This window comes from Thermobia domestica, chromosome 6, assembly GCF_964235325.1.
Source record: "Thermobia domestica chromosome 6, izTheDome1.hap1.1, whole genome shotgun sequence".
In the NCBI taxonomy this organism is placed as follows: Eukaryota; Metazoa; Arthropoda; class Insecta; order Zygentoma; family Lepismatidae; genus Thermobia; species Thermobia domestica.
In genome coordinates this window covers 146867581-146886245 of record NC_137459.1, presented here as the reverse complement: position 1 = coordinate 146886245, position 18665 = coordinate 146867581, and the positions used below count along the sequence as shown (strand labels likewise).

General features: G+C 34.9%; 1 protein-coding gene across 6 annotated transcripts in view; it reads left to right on the top strand.

Moving 5' to 3' along the window:
* Window positions 1-18665, top strand: part of LOC145688250 (uncharacterized) — a 212835-nt gene that overhangs the window by 68504 nt on the left and 125666 nt on the right. For all 6 annotated transcript variants that reach the window (XM_081762198.1, XM_081762199.1, XM_081762201.1 and 3 more), the window contains exon 2: window positions 15747-15794. In XM_081762198.1, coding sequence (XP_081618324.1) covers window positions 15747-15794 — 48 coding nt within the window. The remainder of the gene's footprint in view (window positions 1-15746; window positions 15795-18665) is intronic.

Sequence of the window (18665 nt, the reverse complement as noted above, 5' to 3'; positions counted from 1 at the left end):
GTGAGTCTATTTTCCAAGGAAAATGTATTTTTGCCGCACTACAGTTAAAAGCTTAGCACACGTTGGTACAATGTGATCTGACACGTACATTTCATTCACAGCATTTCTTATAACACACAAATCAAAATCGTCTACAATGACATTTCTGTGATCGGGTCTTTTCCTGTGTTTACCAGGAGAAATCAATTTTCGTGTCGGAGAATGGTGTAACCTCCCTCCCCCAATCTAATCCAAGTGGTACCCCCATTCCTGAGTAAGGTTGATCTAAACCCGCACCTCAGAAACAAGAATACAACAAGGAATCAGAAACGGGAAGAGAGATTACAGGTTGGAGCTTGTGTAGATCATTGAAGTTTGATGAGAGTATTGGATTTTTATTTTTTTTTTTTTAAAGAAACTAGGATTTCAAAATAACAAAAATCTAACAACAATTTTATTTTCTTAACAAAATACAAGATTTCTTTAAATCAAGAAAATTTTTATTCATTGGTGATACTTTCCGAGTGGTAAGATTTCTTTTTTTAAAAAAAAAATTAAATTGGAGAAAGAATGAATGGGCCTCAAATAACACTTATGCACAAAAGATACTGAATGAAATATTCCGATAGCACGTCTTAACATAAACCGCGACCAACGTACCAGCTATTCAACAGCCCAAGGGAAAAAAAAAGAAAAAAAAGAAATACCTCGTTCCGCGAGTGTCACACACACACGCACACGCTCCTCCATTCAATCCAGTCTACCCAACTAATCACAAAAACAACACAACATTGGACAGACAGAAAAAAAAAGAAAAAAAATACAACTGAATCAAAATTTAAAGAAAATAAAATAACACTTACCAATCACTCGTTCAGGCATACACCTTGCTCGACAACTCCCTCATTCTCTCGGTTTTAATCAAATTCAGAAAAAAAGAAAAATGCAACATAATTCGCCACGAAACGTTAATAATACCGAACGTAAAGAAAGAAACTAAATACTCGCAAAAATACTCTCTTCGAAGAAAATATGTTACTAATTCCCGAAACAAAAGTAATTTTGGTATACGTGCAGTCCATTCATCCTTTCCTCAATTTGGTGATGTACACAGCTACCACGATTCAACAGGAATGGCGGAGTCGGCCCTCGTGCTCAGCTATCAGCAGACATGCAGGGTTGGAAACTCCTCTGTGGAGAAATATCATACATATAAATTTTAATTATCGTACTTTTCATCTCTATTGTAAACGTACGTTACAATTGACCGCCTGTGTGAGAAAAAAAAAATTGAAACAATTTTTTTTTTTTTTACTCTTATTAATCAATCTCTAAGTTTAATTCTTTAACTGAACAAATACTTTTCTCAAATATATATATATAAATTTTAAATTATTCTTTAATTAATTTACTCTAATTCAATTATTGAATTTACTATTTAATAAACTACTTAAAAATTAAAAATTCTCAATATCTCTCAAATTCAGGAAAAATGCAAATTTTTACAAATTCCAATCTATTCAATCTTTAATTTTTGCACATGAATATATCATAAATTTACAAAATTTAGACAATCTACATAATCTTTAATTAAATGTCACCATGGTCCATTATAATTTCTCTAATTAGAGTTCTGCTTGGCCAAGCTTCTGTCAATACCGAGTTACCTAGGACATTCTGATAAGATTTGAATCCCACTGGAAATATAAGACAAGTCATTAATAACAACATAAGTAAATTAATCTTATCTAATCTAAATTAGTCTATTCTATTTTCTTCTAGTCTTTTAGTCATTCCCCACATTATTTATTGATCCATCTTGATTCCTTCTGGCAAAATATTTCTTTATTTCCGATACATGAGCTCTCTTATACTCCTTTTCGTTATTTGGATTCACTGCTAAAATAGTATTCTTCGTAAGAAACCTCTCAATAGTATAGGGCCCTATCCATTTATTCGCCAGGCCTTTAGTTGTCTTATCACTAAGGGAACTCTTTACATGCGATTTAACTAATATTAAATCTCCTACATTAACATATACAGGTTGCCTTTGTTTTTCAAATATTTTCTTACGAGTTTGCCATGATCTTTTCATATTTTCTATTGCTAATTTCCAAATCTGTGCTTGATCTTTTTTGTTTACATCCTGATCGGACACGCACCAATGATTTTCTAAAGGGGTGTTAAACGGTCGACCATAATACAATTCATTAGGTGCTGCCTTCAAACCCGAATGTTCACAAATATTTAAGCTATATTGTAACTCGTAAATATTCTTCGCCCAATCAGTTTGTCGTTCTGAATAATAAGCCCTAAGCGTCGCCTTTAATGTTTTAATGAATCTTTCAGATATATTCGCCTCAGCGTGATAAGGCGAAAGCCTGATATGTTTAATACCAACACTATACATAAAACTCTTGAAGGTTTCTGATGTAAATATACTTGCGTTATCCGTTGACAACGTCTCTGGAAACGCATATTTACAAAATAATTCATACAGTTTATTAACAACTATTCTAGCATTTAAATTTGATAATTTTTCTAACATAACGAAACGAGATGCGTTATCTACACAAATCAAAAGATATTTAAAGCCTTTAGATCGTGGCAAAGGACCAGCTAGATCGCACATCCAGTTCTGATCTATACGACTAATGACTTTGGATCCTAATTCACCCATTTTCCTTTTATTACACTCTTTTACCTTTTGACAGATTTCACAAGATTTTACAAACTCATTTACCTCCTCAATTACTTTCGACCAAGTATACCTTTTAAGTATTTTAGCTAGTGTTCTCCGAATTCCTGAATGTCCACCTGTTAGCTGTTCATTATGATAGTATTCCATAATACCTCTTTTCAAACTGTCAGGAACTACAATTTTATAAGGGTTTGAAACCGCTTTAGTTTTCTTTACTAGCAATTTATCACTAATTAAGTAATTCTCTACTACTTGGCCTGATTCAATTTTCTTAATGATTTGATTCAATTCTGGATCGGATCTTTGTGATTCTGAAATTGGTTTATGAGCGAATGGATGTTTCCAAATATTTACCATAGCTAAATTACTTTCTCTAATTTTACTTCCCAAACCTGATTCTGTTAGATCATAGTCTACGGGATCATAAAGACGTGATAATAAATCAGCTAACTTATTATCACCTGATCTAATATGGTGAATAGTAAAATCAAAACTACACAGTTGTTCAACTAATGGTCCATACTTTAATAGTCTTTTAGGGTTTCCTAATATCCAACTTAAAGATTTATTGTCCGTATAGACTACAAAATGATTAACTAAATAATGTTTAAAACGAGTAATGGTTTTCACCAAACTAATAAACTCTATCTCGTATATTGACCGATGTCGATCTGGTTCACTTAATTTTTTTGAATAATATGCCACAGGTCTTACGTTATTATTTGCATCTAATTGACCTATCCATCCACCTATACTTTTACCACACCCATCGACATAGACGAAAAAAGGCTTACTTAAATCAGGTGTCTTTAAGATAGCATGTGTAGATAATAACTCTTTTATCTCTTCAAAGGCTCTTTGTTGTTCCCTTTCCCATTTAAAGGGTTTCTTAGGTGATCTCAAATCAGTAAGAGGAGCCAATATATCTTGTACATTTGGCAAAAACTTAGCCAAAAAATTTATTACCCCTAAGAATCTCATTAAACCTTTTCTATTTTTAGGAGGAGGCATATTTTTAATTGCCAGGATTCGAGTTGGATCAATTTGAATTGAATCACCGTCGACTAAGAATCCTAGATACATAATTTTCTTTTTACAAAAATAAGATTTTTCCTGTGAGATTGTTAACCCATGTTTTCTTAAACGATTTAATACCTTTTGAACTACCCTTCTATGTTGTTCAAAATCTGAATGAGCACACAATATGTCATCATAAAATATCTTTACTCCTTCATTTTCTAAATCTCCTAAGATTTTGGTCATAGCTCGAGCTAATAAATTACTACCAGTCTTTATTCCCATTGGTACACGGATAAATCTATAACATCCCTTAGGAGTAACGATTGTTGTAATCGACCTAGACTCTTCACTAATGCGAATTTGGTGGTATGCTTTGGACAAGTCCAGTCTGGAAAAGAAACGGCAACCAGCTAAACTAGCCAAACATTCTTCCATATTAGGAGTCGGAAAAACATCCCCTAAGATCATAGAATTCGCTTGAGTATAATTACCAACAAGTCTATGACTGCCATCCCGATTCTTAACTAAGAAACAACTGCTGCCATATTCGGAACAATCAGTTTCCTCAATAATACCTTCATCTATTAATTTCTTTATAAGGTCATCAAAAATTTTTTGTTTTTGTTTAGGAATCGGAAAGGGATTATGTCGAAATGGCTTTTGATCTTTCAAATATATTTTACATTCATAATCTCTCAAACATCCTATTTTTGATGTAATAACATCAGAATAATTAGCTCTTAGGTCGTCAACAAATTGCTGAACTTCAGGGTCTAGGTGATCCCAATCACTATCCTTAGGACTTGTGGGCAAAGTCCTTTCATTTGGTTTTTCACTCTGTGTGTGAGAGTTTTCCACCTGCGTAATTATAGGTTTCTCTCCTGAGGTGTCGTCCTGAGAAGGTCTATTCATCATGCGCAATAATTCATTAAATCGATGTGAAAATTGTTCATCGATATCCGAAATATCAGACTTATTATCCGATAATTGTTGTTTATCCGAACAATCCACGTGTTGCACCTCACTAGTTTCTAAATTGGAATTCAAATTCCTTTCCGAACTCACTATGTTAATCTTAAAATTGTTTTGGTCACCCTTGTCAACCGATCTAATCTGCTTATCGATTTTCATCCATTGGCCAACTAAGTCACCAGAGGTACTAGGTATATCTAATCCTGGAACATGGTTATCCAGACCTCCAGATGTTAAAGGACAACTCAATTTTTCCAAATGGCCATCCCTATTCACAGACTTAAATCCATTTAAACCCTAATCTGAAGAATTAATTGTCTCTTGTAACCTTAACTGTTCACATTGTCTTCTCATATGATCTCCCATGGTTCCCGATGTTAAATTCTGAGATCCTGTATAATGGCCAAGCACGTCTCCTGATTTAAACCCATCGATGTTATTAAATGCTTTATCCTGAAAATTATCTCGTAAGGAGTCCTCTTTTGATTTATAAAACTGGCCATTACGACGTATTGATCTCAACCTCACATCAGATTCCATGAATTGGTCACCATGATCTCCCGATGTGAACCCTTCGACTTGATTTTGGATGTCATCATTCCGATCACTAAAGTTAACTGGCACATACCGAGTTGAAAATAAGTCAATCATATCGCCTGATCTAGGTTTATCATTATTAATATGAGACTGGCCACCACTATCACCTGATGTAAACCCCTGAGTAAAAATTCGAAATTGATTTTCCATCAATTTAGGGTTAACTTCTTCATTCCGTCCCTGTCTATATATATCACTTCCTTCTAAGTTCAACATACTAGATTCTATTTGTGAATGGCCATCTAATTCACCAGATCTCAATCCCGTTCTATTAATCGACAAGTAATCCTCCACCGGATTCACTAGTTCTAATTTAAACTCATTACTATAATTTCGTGACTGGACATCTCGATCACCAGACAAGATTTTTCCTACTGATGGTGTACACTGGCCAACCACATCATCCGATGTCAATCTCATCTTCGATTGCAATGGAGATCGCATTCGGTCATATGTTCTATCACTCTCCGCTGATACTTGCGGACTATAAATATTTTTAGTAGTCTTCCTAGAATGGCCTGACAACTCTCCTGACCTATCACTACTGCTAGGTATAGTCAATAATTTTTCCTCTATTTCCTCCAATGACCGATTACACTGAACACTGGTTTCTAATAAATTTTTAAAAACTAAATTTCGGTAGAACTGTGTTCCCTTATTTTGAGAAGGACGTAAACACATATAAATATATGCGGACAGCTGATCTCCTCGAGTTAAATCACTTCGTCCATTATATGAAAAATGAACTGAAGTCGAGGTTCCCTCTGTTAACCATTGTATAGATGTTCGTCGCAATCCATCGCGTAACCAAAGTATGTCATTGACCAAATCTACTTTTGCTTGTAAAGCTTTCAAATATGGAATGCCTAGCAAAATACTACACGGGCACGGATCCACCACACGAAAACACACTGCTTGTTTAACTCCTGCCACCTCAATGTTCAACGTAATTTCTTTGTTCGAAACTAATTTACCAGCAGCAGTAGCCACTTCAAAAAGTTGAACTTCTTTCGATTGGTTCGGATTTATTTTAAGTTTTTCTAACAATTCGCCGGAGACAAAATTAAAAGAGCTGCCTGTATCAATATATATTTTCACATTCACCCCATTCACACGACCACTCACCAAGGGTGCCGTTTTATTTTGAGCAACAGATGGTACCACTTTTATAGCATTGGAATCACCAAACCCAAAATTCCGCCTATTTGTTCCCGACTGTACATTACTTTCTTTCCAATTTTTATTCCTAAACTTATTTTCATATTTATTTCTTTGTTTACCTGTATTTACACAACCATCACTTGGAGTCCTTCCCTTGTGAGTTACATCAAACTTATTATCAGCGCGACTCTCTTTCAAATTATGGGAGCTATAATTACTTACATATTTTTTATCTTTATTTTCTTTACTTGCTAACCTACTATATTCAACTTTAGAACACTTATACTGTTGATAGTCAAATACTTTCCTACGCAATTCCTCCAAACTACTCGGAATAGTGTTGCCTAAGCATTTAAATTTAATCGCAGGATTTAAACCATTTACAATTATGGACATTAATTCCATCTCAGATCTCGTAAAATTTAATAATTTCGAAGCATTTACTACAGAATCAATATAGTGTTCTACTAATTCATGAACTCCCATTTTTCTATAAATTCGGTCCGCAATTAACGAACTCCTCACTACAGGCGTAACAAATTTCGTCATTAAACGATCTTTCAAATTCTCCCAGGGAATATTCGATAACATAGCAGTTTGCATTTCTTTTAAAAATTCTCCACTGCACTTTACTGATGAAGCCATTAAAACCATACCTAAAGGATAATAGGAATCACTTAGGATCTCCTGGATTCGCAGCAAGAAATCAAAAACAATAAAACTATTATGCCCATTTACATTACTAAATTCACGGAATCGGCCATCCAAAATTCCAGAAATTTTCTTAAAATTATAATTAATAACCTGCTTTTCATCCAATCTAGACCAAGGTACAGAATTTCCTACACAACCTAATGATGATATTTCTACATTATCGTCTCTACTTTGAACCTGGCGAACTGATTCATTTTCGTATCTATTAGGAAATTCCCTATTTCCTATATTCCCTTCATATACATGTCCCTGATCTGACATTGACCTATTAATAGTACGTTGATCTATCCTATTAGAAGGACCAACTTCCAATGGAAATCTAGGAAATCTACTTTGTTCTGGGACTTGTGGAACAGCTCCTATTCTAATCTGAGGATTAACTATACTACTCTCATCAAAGTGTACAGATAGTCTTCTAGGAGTTGGATTACTAAAACTAGGCATACGATATCCAAAATTATTCATATTTCCAAAATTTTGATTACTCTGCCACGAATTCTCCTGCCACAATGGAGGATTTTCAGTATAACAAGGGTTAAAATCACTAATTCCGCATACCGTAGGCGTTTCAAGCATATCGCTAGATCCCCTTGTCGCCATTTGCGAGTTAAATCCGAACATTCTATTACTCTCACTATGCAGACTTCTTTCAGTACTTCGAAAAGGTACCGACGAACCTGAAGGTATACTACTCAAATATGAATATCCCGTTTGATCTACAGTAAAAACATCATCGGGCATATTTATATATACTGATTCGTCTCGCGATTCCATTTCATTACACAAAACAATATAGGCAAACAATAAATATAAATTTAATTTTCTACTCACACTACTTACTCTACTAGATACACAAAAATACATTAAATAATTACACTCTACACTCTTAGGATTCTCAATCGATCGGCATTCAATAATACGTACTAACAAATTCAAAAAAGAAGAGAAAAAATTTTTTTTTTTAAATCCTTTTTCAAGAGGGGGGGGGGAATATTTAATAACCACCAAATTACAAACGTACGCTTCACTATCTCGAAAATAAGGAATGACTTTACAAATATACTATACAAAGTCATTTATCCTAATATCGTGCCTAGTATACATTAGCCTTATTACTTTCTTTTGATATTCGTTTCCCACAGAGAAGTGACCGACATTCACTGTTTTTAATGACCGAGAAATCACCACTCATCAATACAAACTGATATACTAATGATTTAATTTAATTTTTCTTTTATACAAATGAACCACCCTATATTTAAGAACTTCTAGTATCACCTTTCTATCCAATGCTCCCATCAATTTGGATAATTATTCCAAATTAAGCATTCCTGTTGAACTTACCTTGTAACCTCCCTCCCCCAATCTAATCCAAGTGGTACCCCCATTCCTGAGTAAGGTTGATCTAAACCCGCACCTCAGAAACAAGAATACAACAAGGAATCAGAAACGGGAAGAGAGATTACAGGTTGGAGCTTGTGTAGATCATTGAAGTTTGATGAGAGTATTGGATTTTTATTTTTTTTTTTTAAAGAAACTAGGATTTCAAAATAACAAAAATCTAACAACAATTTTATTTTCTTAACAAAATACAAGATTTCTTTAAATCAAGAAAATTTTTATTCATTGGTGATACTTTCCGAGTGGTAAGATTTCTTTTTTTAAAAAAAAAATTAAATTGGAGAAAGAATGAATGGGCCTCAAATAACACTTATGCACAAAAGATACTGAATGAAATATTCCGATAGCACGTCTTAACATAAACCGCGACCAACGTACCAGCTATTCAACAGCCCAAGGGAAAAAAAAAGAAAAAAAAGAAATACCTCGTTCCGCGAGTGTCACACACACACGCACACGCTCCTCCATTCAATCCAGTCTACCCAACTAATCACAAAAACAACACAACATTGGACAGACAGAAAAAAAAAGAAAAAAAATACAACTGAATCAAAATTTAAAGAAAATAAAATAACACTTACCAATCACTCGTTCAGGCATACACCTTGCTCGACAACTCCCTCATTCTCTCGGTTTTAATCAAATTCAGAAAAAAAGAAAAATGCAACATAATTCGCCACGAAACGTTAATAATACCGAACGTAAAGAAAGAAACTAAATACTCGCAAAAATACTCTCTTCGAAGAAAATATGTTACTAATTCCCGAAACAAAAGTAATTTTGGTATACGTGCAGTCCATTCATCCTTTCCTCAATTTGGTGATGTACACAGCTACCACGATTCAACAGGAATGGCGGAGTCGGCCCTCGTGCTCAGCTATCAGCAGACATGCAGGGTTGGAAACTCCTCTGTGGAGAAATATCATACATATAAATTTTAATTATCGTACTTTTCATCTCTATTGTAAACGTACGTTACAATGGACTTTCCGTGTAAGAGGCTCCTTGCAAATTCTTTTTATAGTTGATTCAGACAAACCTGTAGTTCTAGAAGCACGTTTTGTGGCTTGACCAAGAGGTACTAAAAACTGTTTCTCTCTTGATTCGCGTTCACAGAATTCAACAATGTTGCTTATTATTTCTCGACAATCACTATGAACAGTCGCGCCTTTCTTCTTAGAGCTTGCCATTGCACTAAAACACAGAATATTATAATATTAAAAACACACTAATTCGAAAAACACAACGAAACTAAGCACGAAACACAAAGTACAACGCGCGTTTTAAATGAAATAACGGAACAGCACACAGATAACTTTACCCGGAATAGCAGACGACATCTAAGTATAGACCACACCTTAAAAACCGAAAATGGACTTGACCGTGTCGTTGACCTTTCCCCGCTACCCCAGTTTTAGGGTTCTCGTCATCTGTGAGCTGTAATAACAGATGGTTCATATATGTAAGATAAACAGCAAAAGTAATATCAGTACCACGCATGAGTATCAACGGCACATCACTACGAAAATACGCGTACAACATAACACTAATACTAACATTTTTGCTTTTTCTGTAACTATTACCTACACACACACACTTTCGTTTCCAACATCCATCTCATCGTTGTTCCCGTTAAGCGAAATATACAACCAACTACACAGTACTGTCTCGGTGGCTATCTATACGAACGGCGTTGGCATCCTATCTGCATGCTCTCTCCCATCTTTGTGCATTGAGATGTATCTGCGTCTCTTTCGCATACGGGCGACGTATGTACGTAAAGCAAAAACACGTATTTTCAGTTTTCGTTTCTTCTTTCTTCTCGCTCCTTACCACCCTTTTCTCTCATTTCCGTAACACATTGTGACAATGTTGTACATATGATTGGTCAATTTCCGGATGTTCCGCTTTCTTTGCATGGGTGTGTTCTACCTCATTGCCTTGCGTTGAGTATGGGTAGCATTTCGTACATTTAACCTTTTCCGATATCTCTTCTCGTTTCCGCTATATTCCACATAATCTCATTTTGACCACATTTTTATGCCCCTATTTGACCCTTTCAATGCACTTGTTGGCCGATATAAAAAATACGTGTTCTTTTTCGATGTTCTCTATGTCTGTACAATCTTATCACAAGCGGCGTGTTACACCGGGGTACCCTACCTTGAAAAAGAAAAACGGCGATGATGATTGTGATTAAAATTCTGGAATAAAGAAAGTGGGAGGAAACGGGATAAACCTGAGTTAAATCACACACACAAAGTTTTTCCACCACAAAACCCACTGGGTACGAGCTAGAATCAAACCAGAGACCTATGCACCAGAGATGAGTTTGAAAGTTCGTATGAAAGATTACTCCTTTGAGCTGTATCTTTTGCTTTGGAGTAAGGGGAAGGGAGCAGCTGATTGCAAAATACGACGCATTCCATGCTCCTTTGAGAAAAGTCATCTGAATGACTCACAGTACGAGTATTGAAGAGAGAGAGAGAGAGAGAGAGAAAAAAACAATTTTACAATGTTATTCTTCCCAATGTGTCGTTCTAAAATAAGTATGTTTTTAACGTGCAAGTGTGTTTCTGTGCGGTTATTCGAAAGATCTATACTGTATGTCACATAGGTAAAACAATAATTTAATATAACTTTGTATGAAATATACATTATTACGTTTAGTTTGTTGTACATAATATATAAAGGTAACCACGAAAGTTCTTCGCTTTTTCACCCACCACCTTCGAACATCGATATGCCACGTAAGACGTACCAGGAAAATCAAAAATAGTCCCCATCAGAATGGACGACCTTCTGACAACGTTCTGGAAGGCCACGGATTCCATCTCGGTAGAACTTGGCGGGCCATGAAGCGAAGAAGGTACCAAGTGCATTTTGCACCTCTACTAGATTTGAACTGACGTCCTCTAAGGTGATTATCCAAGGAATTGAGCAGGTGATAATCGGACGGTGCAATGTACGGGGAGTACGACCGATACAATAGTGTTTCCTATCCAAGGCGTAGAATTGTGTCCCGGGCCATCCTAACCACGTGGACTTAAAATTGTCCTGTAACAGGAGAAGCCCTTGTGATTTAAAAGTGCTGGCTCCAAAGTTTTGGGATTTCCTCGAACACGGCTCAACTCATGACAGTAGACAGTTGCATTGATACTCTGACCAGCTGGTAGTAGTTCCCGATGCAGTCCACCAAATACCTTCTGGCTCAGTTCTCGTTTCGGCTGTTTTGGAACCGGTTTATGGGATGCTAACCAATCATGACGTTGCCGTGGAGCTTTGTACAGGACATACTTTTCATCAGATGTCAACATCTTGTCCAGAAATGGCTCCTTCCTGATACGAGACATCAAAGAAACACAGGTGTCTACTCATCTTGCCTTCTGGCCCAGAGTCAAATCATGTGATACCCATCACTCCAACTTGTAGTACTGGTGCTGCCGAATGTTTTCTCCATTCACACTGAATTGTAGTCCCTGTTCCTCACATGTCTGGCCACTGTTCGCCAGAATTGCTGCCTGAAAATCTTCATTTTGTACATGTGTTGGTCTTCCAGCACGTGGTGCGTCTTCGAGTGTTTTGTTACCGTCCTTATACTTGTTAAACCACCGCCGCACTGGCCGCGTATCCACGATATCCCCACAAAAGGCCTGGCATATCTTCCGCCCCGCTGCAACGGCGTTTGGCCCTAGTTTGAACTCGTAAAGCATACACGCCCTTATGATGCTCTGTGGAGGTCCGGTGTTCACTCTGTCCTTTCTCAAGTAAAGGGTGTAAATGAACTACCACAACCAGATAGTATCTTGGATATACCCGTACCAACAACTGACCCTTGCCTTATCTCTATTCGCATTCAACTTACGGTGTGAGGGTCAATTGAACAGAGACCTTCACAAAGAGCGACAGAACTTTCTTGGTTACCGTCATATATACAATGATTAGAATTTGTCCACTTCTTAAGTAATCATCTTGAATACAGCATATTACTTTCTTAAATGAAATAAAATCTTTATTTAGTTTGACGTCTGATATGCAGAGGTTGATGGTATAAAAATGTTGAATGATGGAAGGAATAGTGTAATGAAATAGGAGAAGGATGGGAAACACTTAGAAAACACAAAAAAATGTGACGTTTTCTACCACAAGCCTATGTGGTCTGGAATCGGGAACCCTTCGCAAAAAAGGCGAGATATCTAACCACTAACAACAGTTACCTTATTCAACTGACGACCGGTCATGACTCAATAAACCTTGTGTTTAAGGAAGTGCTTTCTTTACGTGAAACTGAAATTGATGCACGTCCTGAAACTACATTCGCCCCTACCATGAGGAATTTATGCACGAGCCAATAAGACATAAATATTCTGTATATTAAAAAGCTCCGCATAACACTTATTTAAGTCAAGCTTTCCAAAATGAAATTTTTCATATTAAAAGAAGCACAACATGTTTTAATTTAAGAAATGAGAGTGAGATACTTTCGTGTAATGGTCCGTTTATTTTGTTTATTTCACATTCAAGTAATCCTATTGCACGGGTAGCTTATGTAAGGAGTCAGACTTAAGATGCACGATTTGCTGCGACTCCCAATTTCAATAAGATTGTTCTTTTGTGTCTACCAGATCTGCATACTCTCCTTTGTCACGGAAGACACTGGTTTGGTTTCTGGTAAGAGCTTCGTGTACGTGGGTTTTCTCTGGGTTTATCCCTTTCTTCCCACTTTCTTCATTCCACCATTTCATTAATTTCGTTATACCGTCGATGGTGCAAATGGATGTTAAGGTCCAAACCCACAAATCAATTTTATTTGAATAGTGTTTATTTCAAAAGATCTTAGAGATTTACTTTAGTTTCCTTTTCATTTCATTAAGGTTAGATGAAATATCTAATATTCTGGTTCAACTTCCCTTCAATACACAATTAAATCTACGATTCCTTCAGCATAAACCAAAGAACTAAAGAAAACTTAAAAACTAGACTCCTGGCGGACAGCCCTTAGAGGGTACTTGTGCTTTTGGGGTGGTTTGCAGTAAGCCGTTAATGTTGGTTTTCTAGACCGGAACTCGCTACTTTTTTCTTTTAAAGTAGTTTCTCAATTGCTTCCGTGACACTGGTGGGGGTCGTAATGCCAAAACCAATTGGTGAGTTCAAACGGTCAACCACCTTTCCTCGAACCAAACCCGACTCTACTTGATTTCGCTGATCTCATGAGGAGTGGTATTCCAGTGCTACTAGGGCGTAGGGAAGTCAAAGATCAAGGAGGATAAATATTACAGGCAATGCAAATGTTGTTCGTAGTGGAAATAGCCGAGTAATGTTGTGTGTACAGCTTCGGCTTCGTTAGACCATTGAGGGTTCGAGTACTACTGAATTTCATGGGCATTTTTAACTGGTCTAACAAGCTTCTGTGTACGTGTCCATGTCGTAATAGACTAAGTATATCAATGAAAAAATAGATGACCATGCAGACAAGTGTTACGGTTGGGATGATTTAAAATAAAGTGTTAGAGCACTTACTTCAGGCCCGAGGGACCTTGGTTCGATCCCAGGCTATGCTTGGTTGTGGTAGGCAACATCGTGCTCGCAGATGTTCTCGTTTTCTTCCACATTCACATTTCATAAATTATTTTGTAATAATTAAAATGAGAATTATCATTGATTTTCTCCATACTCTTCATATATGAAACCATTTCTATTTTGACATACAATCTTGCTTACATTTTCATCACAATTCGGGAAACATTTTATCCTGAGTTTTACAGAGTTCAGCTTACAATATCAAAGTCAAAAAGAGCTATTTTGTAGATGATGTTAGTTTAACATCATCATTTGCACATACCATTTTTCCCATATTGTTAGATTCTGTCAAGGTTTTTGAAATAAGGAACTTGTGGATACCCTTTTAAACATTCTCCCTTAGAATTTTAGAGCACTCGATATGTGTTATATATAGTTGCAATGAAGTGTTACTTTTTTCATATATTTTAAACGATAATTTTGTTTCATGAAATCTACTACACTTTCAGAACTGTTACTGCTAATATATTTAATTTTTTTCTAAAATATAGGACTAATCTAAAACACCTATAAACAATTCGTTAAAACCAGGAAACCCATGCATATTTTCTTTCTATCGAATAACCAATTTTCAAGAAGACTTGACTTTATATATTTTCAGTTTCTTTCTTTAGAATGCAATATTTAAATGCTTTTCTGTGTTACAATGGGAAAATAAAGATAAAACGTACTGTTATCTATCCACTAAAATTGATATACCCGTATTTTAAAATGCTCAATGTTTCCTAGGCAAAAATGCTAAAAAACTTTCGTTTAAGGAAAGTCATTTTTCACGACTCTTTGGATCTCTATTTGTAGGTACCACCTCCAGATTATATTGATAGAGTTGATAAACATCTTGAGAAAACGCAACTAGAATGATTGATAGAAGTATGTCTTAAACCGACTCGACATTATCTATGATGAAGAAACAAGGAGCGAACATGTTTTTCCAGAAAAGCATGTTGGACATTTTGCTACATTTTATCTAAGTTCATCTTATGTTTGATTTCCTGATCTACTTCGGTTAAGTGCACAAGGAGACCAATAAAACTAACCTGTATTGCAGAAACAGAAATTGCATTTCAGTTTTGTAAAAGCAGAAAGCACCACAACACATACATCTCTGAAGCAAGTAACCAAAAGCACTTGTCGGTTAGTGTTTAACAAAATTAGCCTGTCTTATTCCCAAGTTGAACTCACCGGGAAATGAAAGCCTAAGCTACATATTCCGTTTTAATGATTTTTTAAAAATAAGTTACCCATCAACGCACAGTACTTGTCCTCTGTTGGATATCTTAATGTGAAACTCCTGAAAGTATGCCACGAATTTGTTTTGCTGAAACGTTCCACCCATTGTCGTATTGTATAGATCTAAAAGCTAAATTTGAAACTATAAACGTGATATCAGCATATAAATGTGTTTTTGTTATTTCTCAATATGAATATTGCGCAGAACAAAGTACTCTCTCAGCTTTAAGATGTATACTTTTGTTACAACTTTTCAGTGTTCATGAAAATTAAATTGAATTTTTCTTATTGTAAGCATAACTTATATGCATAGGCATTACCTGCATAAACTTCTGGTATTTTGTGATTACTTAAAACTATTTTGGGGACTAATATACTGACAATCTTTCAGGGTGGAGGAGATCGTGAGCGTCGTCGTGTACCCCGCAATGAACGACAGGTAACTACTTATAGACTACAACTACTAGTTGAAATCTGTATGTCCTTCTAGAACACAACTAGAGAAATTTAGGTTTTTAGAATCATATTTTTTAAAATAAGTATTCCTAGTTTCTTTCCTCAATATTTATTTCACCTGAGTGAAACTTGAGTTGCGTTTTATAATTTCGATTTTCTGTTAGGAAAACATGAACTCTATCTTTTATTTTTACAGGCTTACATAATTAGTTTAATATTGAACCCATCGTTTTTCAGAGCCAAGGGAAACGGGAAAGCCGATGTCGTAATCTGGGAAATGTAAATTTTAGACAAGAAATATTTCATATATAAATAATGTAGTTTTTGAAGAGACATGACCTTTTGGGGTTTTATATATATATATATATATATAGGAGTATATGTATGAGTAATTTTCAACGACAGTGTGTATCTTTGTAAACACTTGCTAAGTATTGTTTATAGTTACGGGCAAAAGTGCTTTTTTGAAGGCACAAGCACTTAAGAAGAAGAAGAAGAAAATAGAAAGAAATAATTTAAATATTTGTGTCCTATCGAGAGATTTTCTTAATTTGGTTGCTATGACGATTTGTTTATCCGTTTAATGTCATTGCTATGGTAACTAAAAATATAGATGTAAAGAACCAATTTGTGTACTCTGAATGCATAATATTTTAGTGTGGCGAACGAGATATAAGTTGAAATATAATAATATATATTTGAAGTGTTTAACTGTGTTTAGTTATTCTAGATAATCTTGTGAACTGTATAAACATTTAGAATCAGGGAATATGTAACGTAGCTGACGAAAGAAAGTATAACGTTACAAATTATATATGAATAATTCAAAATAAGTAAATCAAATTAATCTACAAATATTTAGGTTTTATTAATCTATATGTTGATCTATGTTAGAGAAAGTAATGAGATAATTTCTAATATGTATTTGATTAGATTTTATTAATTTGATGACCACAGGTGAGTTGCAGGGAATTTCACTAAGTTTTACCACACGCACATAGAGAAAACACAAATAGAGAAGTTTAGGGTTTTAGAATCATATTTTTTAAATAAATGTTTCTAGTTTCTTTTCTCAACATTTATTTCACCTGAAGGAAACTTGACTGACATTTTATTGTTTCAATTTTCTGATAGGAAACCATGAAAACTATCTTTTACTTTTACAGGCTTACAACATTTGTTTGGTATTAAACCAATCGTTTTTGAAAGCCAAAGAAAACCAGAAAGCTGATTTCAAATCCTGGAAACTGTAAATTTGACACAAGAAACATTTACTATAGAAATAATGCATTTTTGGAAGGACCTGCACATTTTTAGGTTTAATATATATAAATATGGCATTCACAATGAATATATCAAATTAATCAACAACACTAAGATTTAAGTTATCTGTATGTTGACATATGGTAGAGGAAGTTCTACTGGTTGCCTAAATTTAATCTAGCGTACCATAAACCAAGAAATAGATATAAAATCATTTTTATTTTGATATAAAATCTTGCATACATTTTGTTCTTCATTTAGAAGGCATTTTATTCTGTGCTTCAGAGAGTTCATTTTACAATATTAGAGTCATAAAGAGCTATTTTCTAGATTATGTTTGTTTAATACCATTATTTACAGACTCTCTCTTTCCTTTGCTGTTACATTGTGTCAGTATCTTCGAAATAAGGAACTTGTGGATAGCTTTTTGAACACCATTCCCTAGAATTGTAGAACCCTCAATAAATATTATTTATAGTTGCTGTGAAGTGTTAGTTTATTCATAAATTTTAAACGATAATTTTGTTTCATGAAATCTGCTATACTTTCAAAACAATTACTGCTGATACATTTAAACTTTTTTCTAAAACATTTTGTTTGCTGCATATTAATCTAAAACACCTACAAACAATTCGTTACAACCAGGAAACCCATGCAAATTTTCTTTCTATCGAATAACCAACTTTCTATACTTGAAATTTTTCAGGCTTTTCTCTTCAGAATGCAATAATTAAATGCTTTTCGTGTTAGATTAGGAAAACAAAGATAAAGCGTAGTGTCATATCTCTACTAAAATTGAAATATTTTAAAACGCTTAATGTTTTCCAGGGAAAATGGTGGGAGAGAACTTTGTTTTTGTTTTAAGGAAAGTCATTTTCCCGACCCTTTGAATCTCTAATTGTAGATAACACCTCTAGATTACATTGATAAGGTTGATAAAGATCTGGAGAGAACTACAATGATTGATATAAGTATGTCTTTAACCGATTCAACATTATTTTTGATGAACAAAGAAGGAGCCAACATGTTTTCCCCCGGAAAAAATTGTTAAACGTATTATCTATATAAGTTCAAGTTATGCCTGTATGATTGATTTCCTGGTCTACTTCGGTAATGAGAGCACAAGCAGACCTATAAAACTAACCTATTTTGCAAAAACAGAAATTGTACTTCGGTTTTGTAAAGCAGAAAGCACAAAACACATATCTGAAGCAAGTAACTAAAAATACTTGACGGTTACTGTTCATCAAAATTATCTGTCTTATTCACTCGTTGAAGTCACTGAGAACTGGAATTCCAAAGCTAGATTTTTCGTTTTAATGATTTCTTCTTTTTTTTAAGTTACCTTTCAATGCGCGATACTTGTCCTCTGTTGAATACGTTAATGTGAAACTGCTGTAAGTATGCCACGAAATTGTTTTTTCGAAACGTTTCAGCTACGGTGTTATATTGGTCCTAAGGCTAACTTTGTAACTATAAACATGACATCAACCGAAAGATGTATATTTGTTATTTCTTAGTGTGTGTATTACGTAGAACAAAGTACTCTTTGAGCTGGAATGTCTACTGTTGTTACTACTTTTCAATGTTC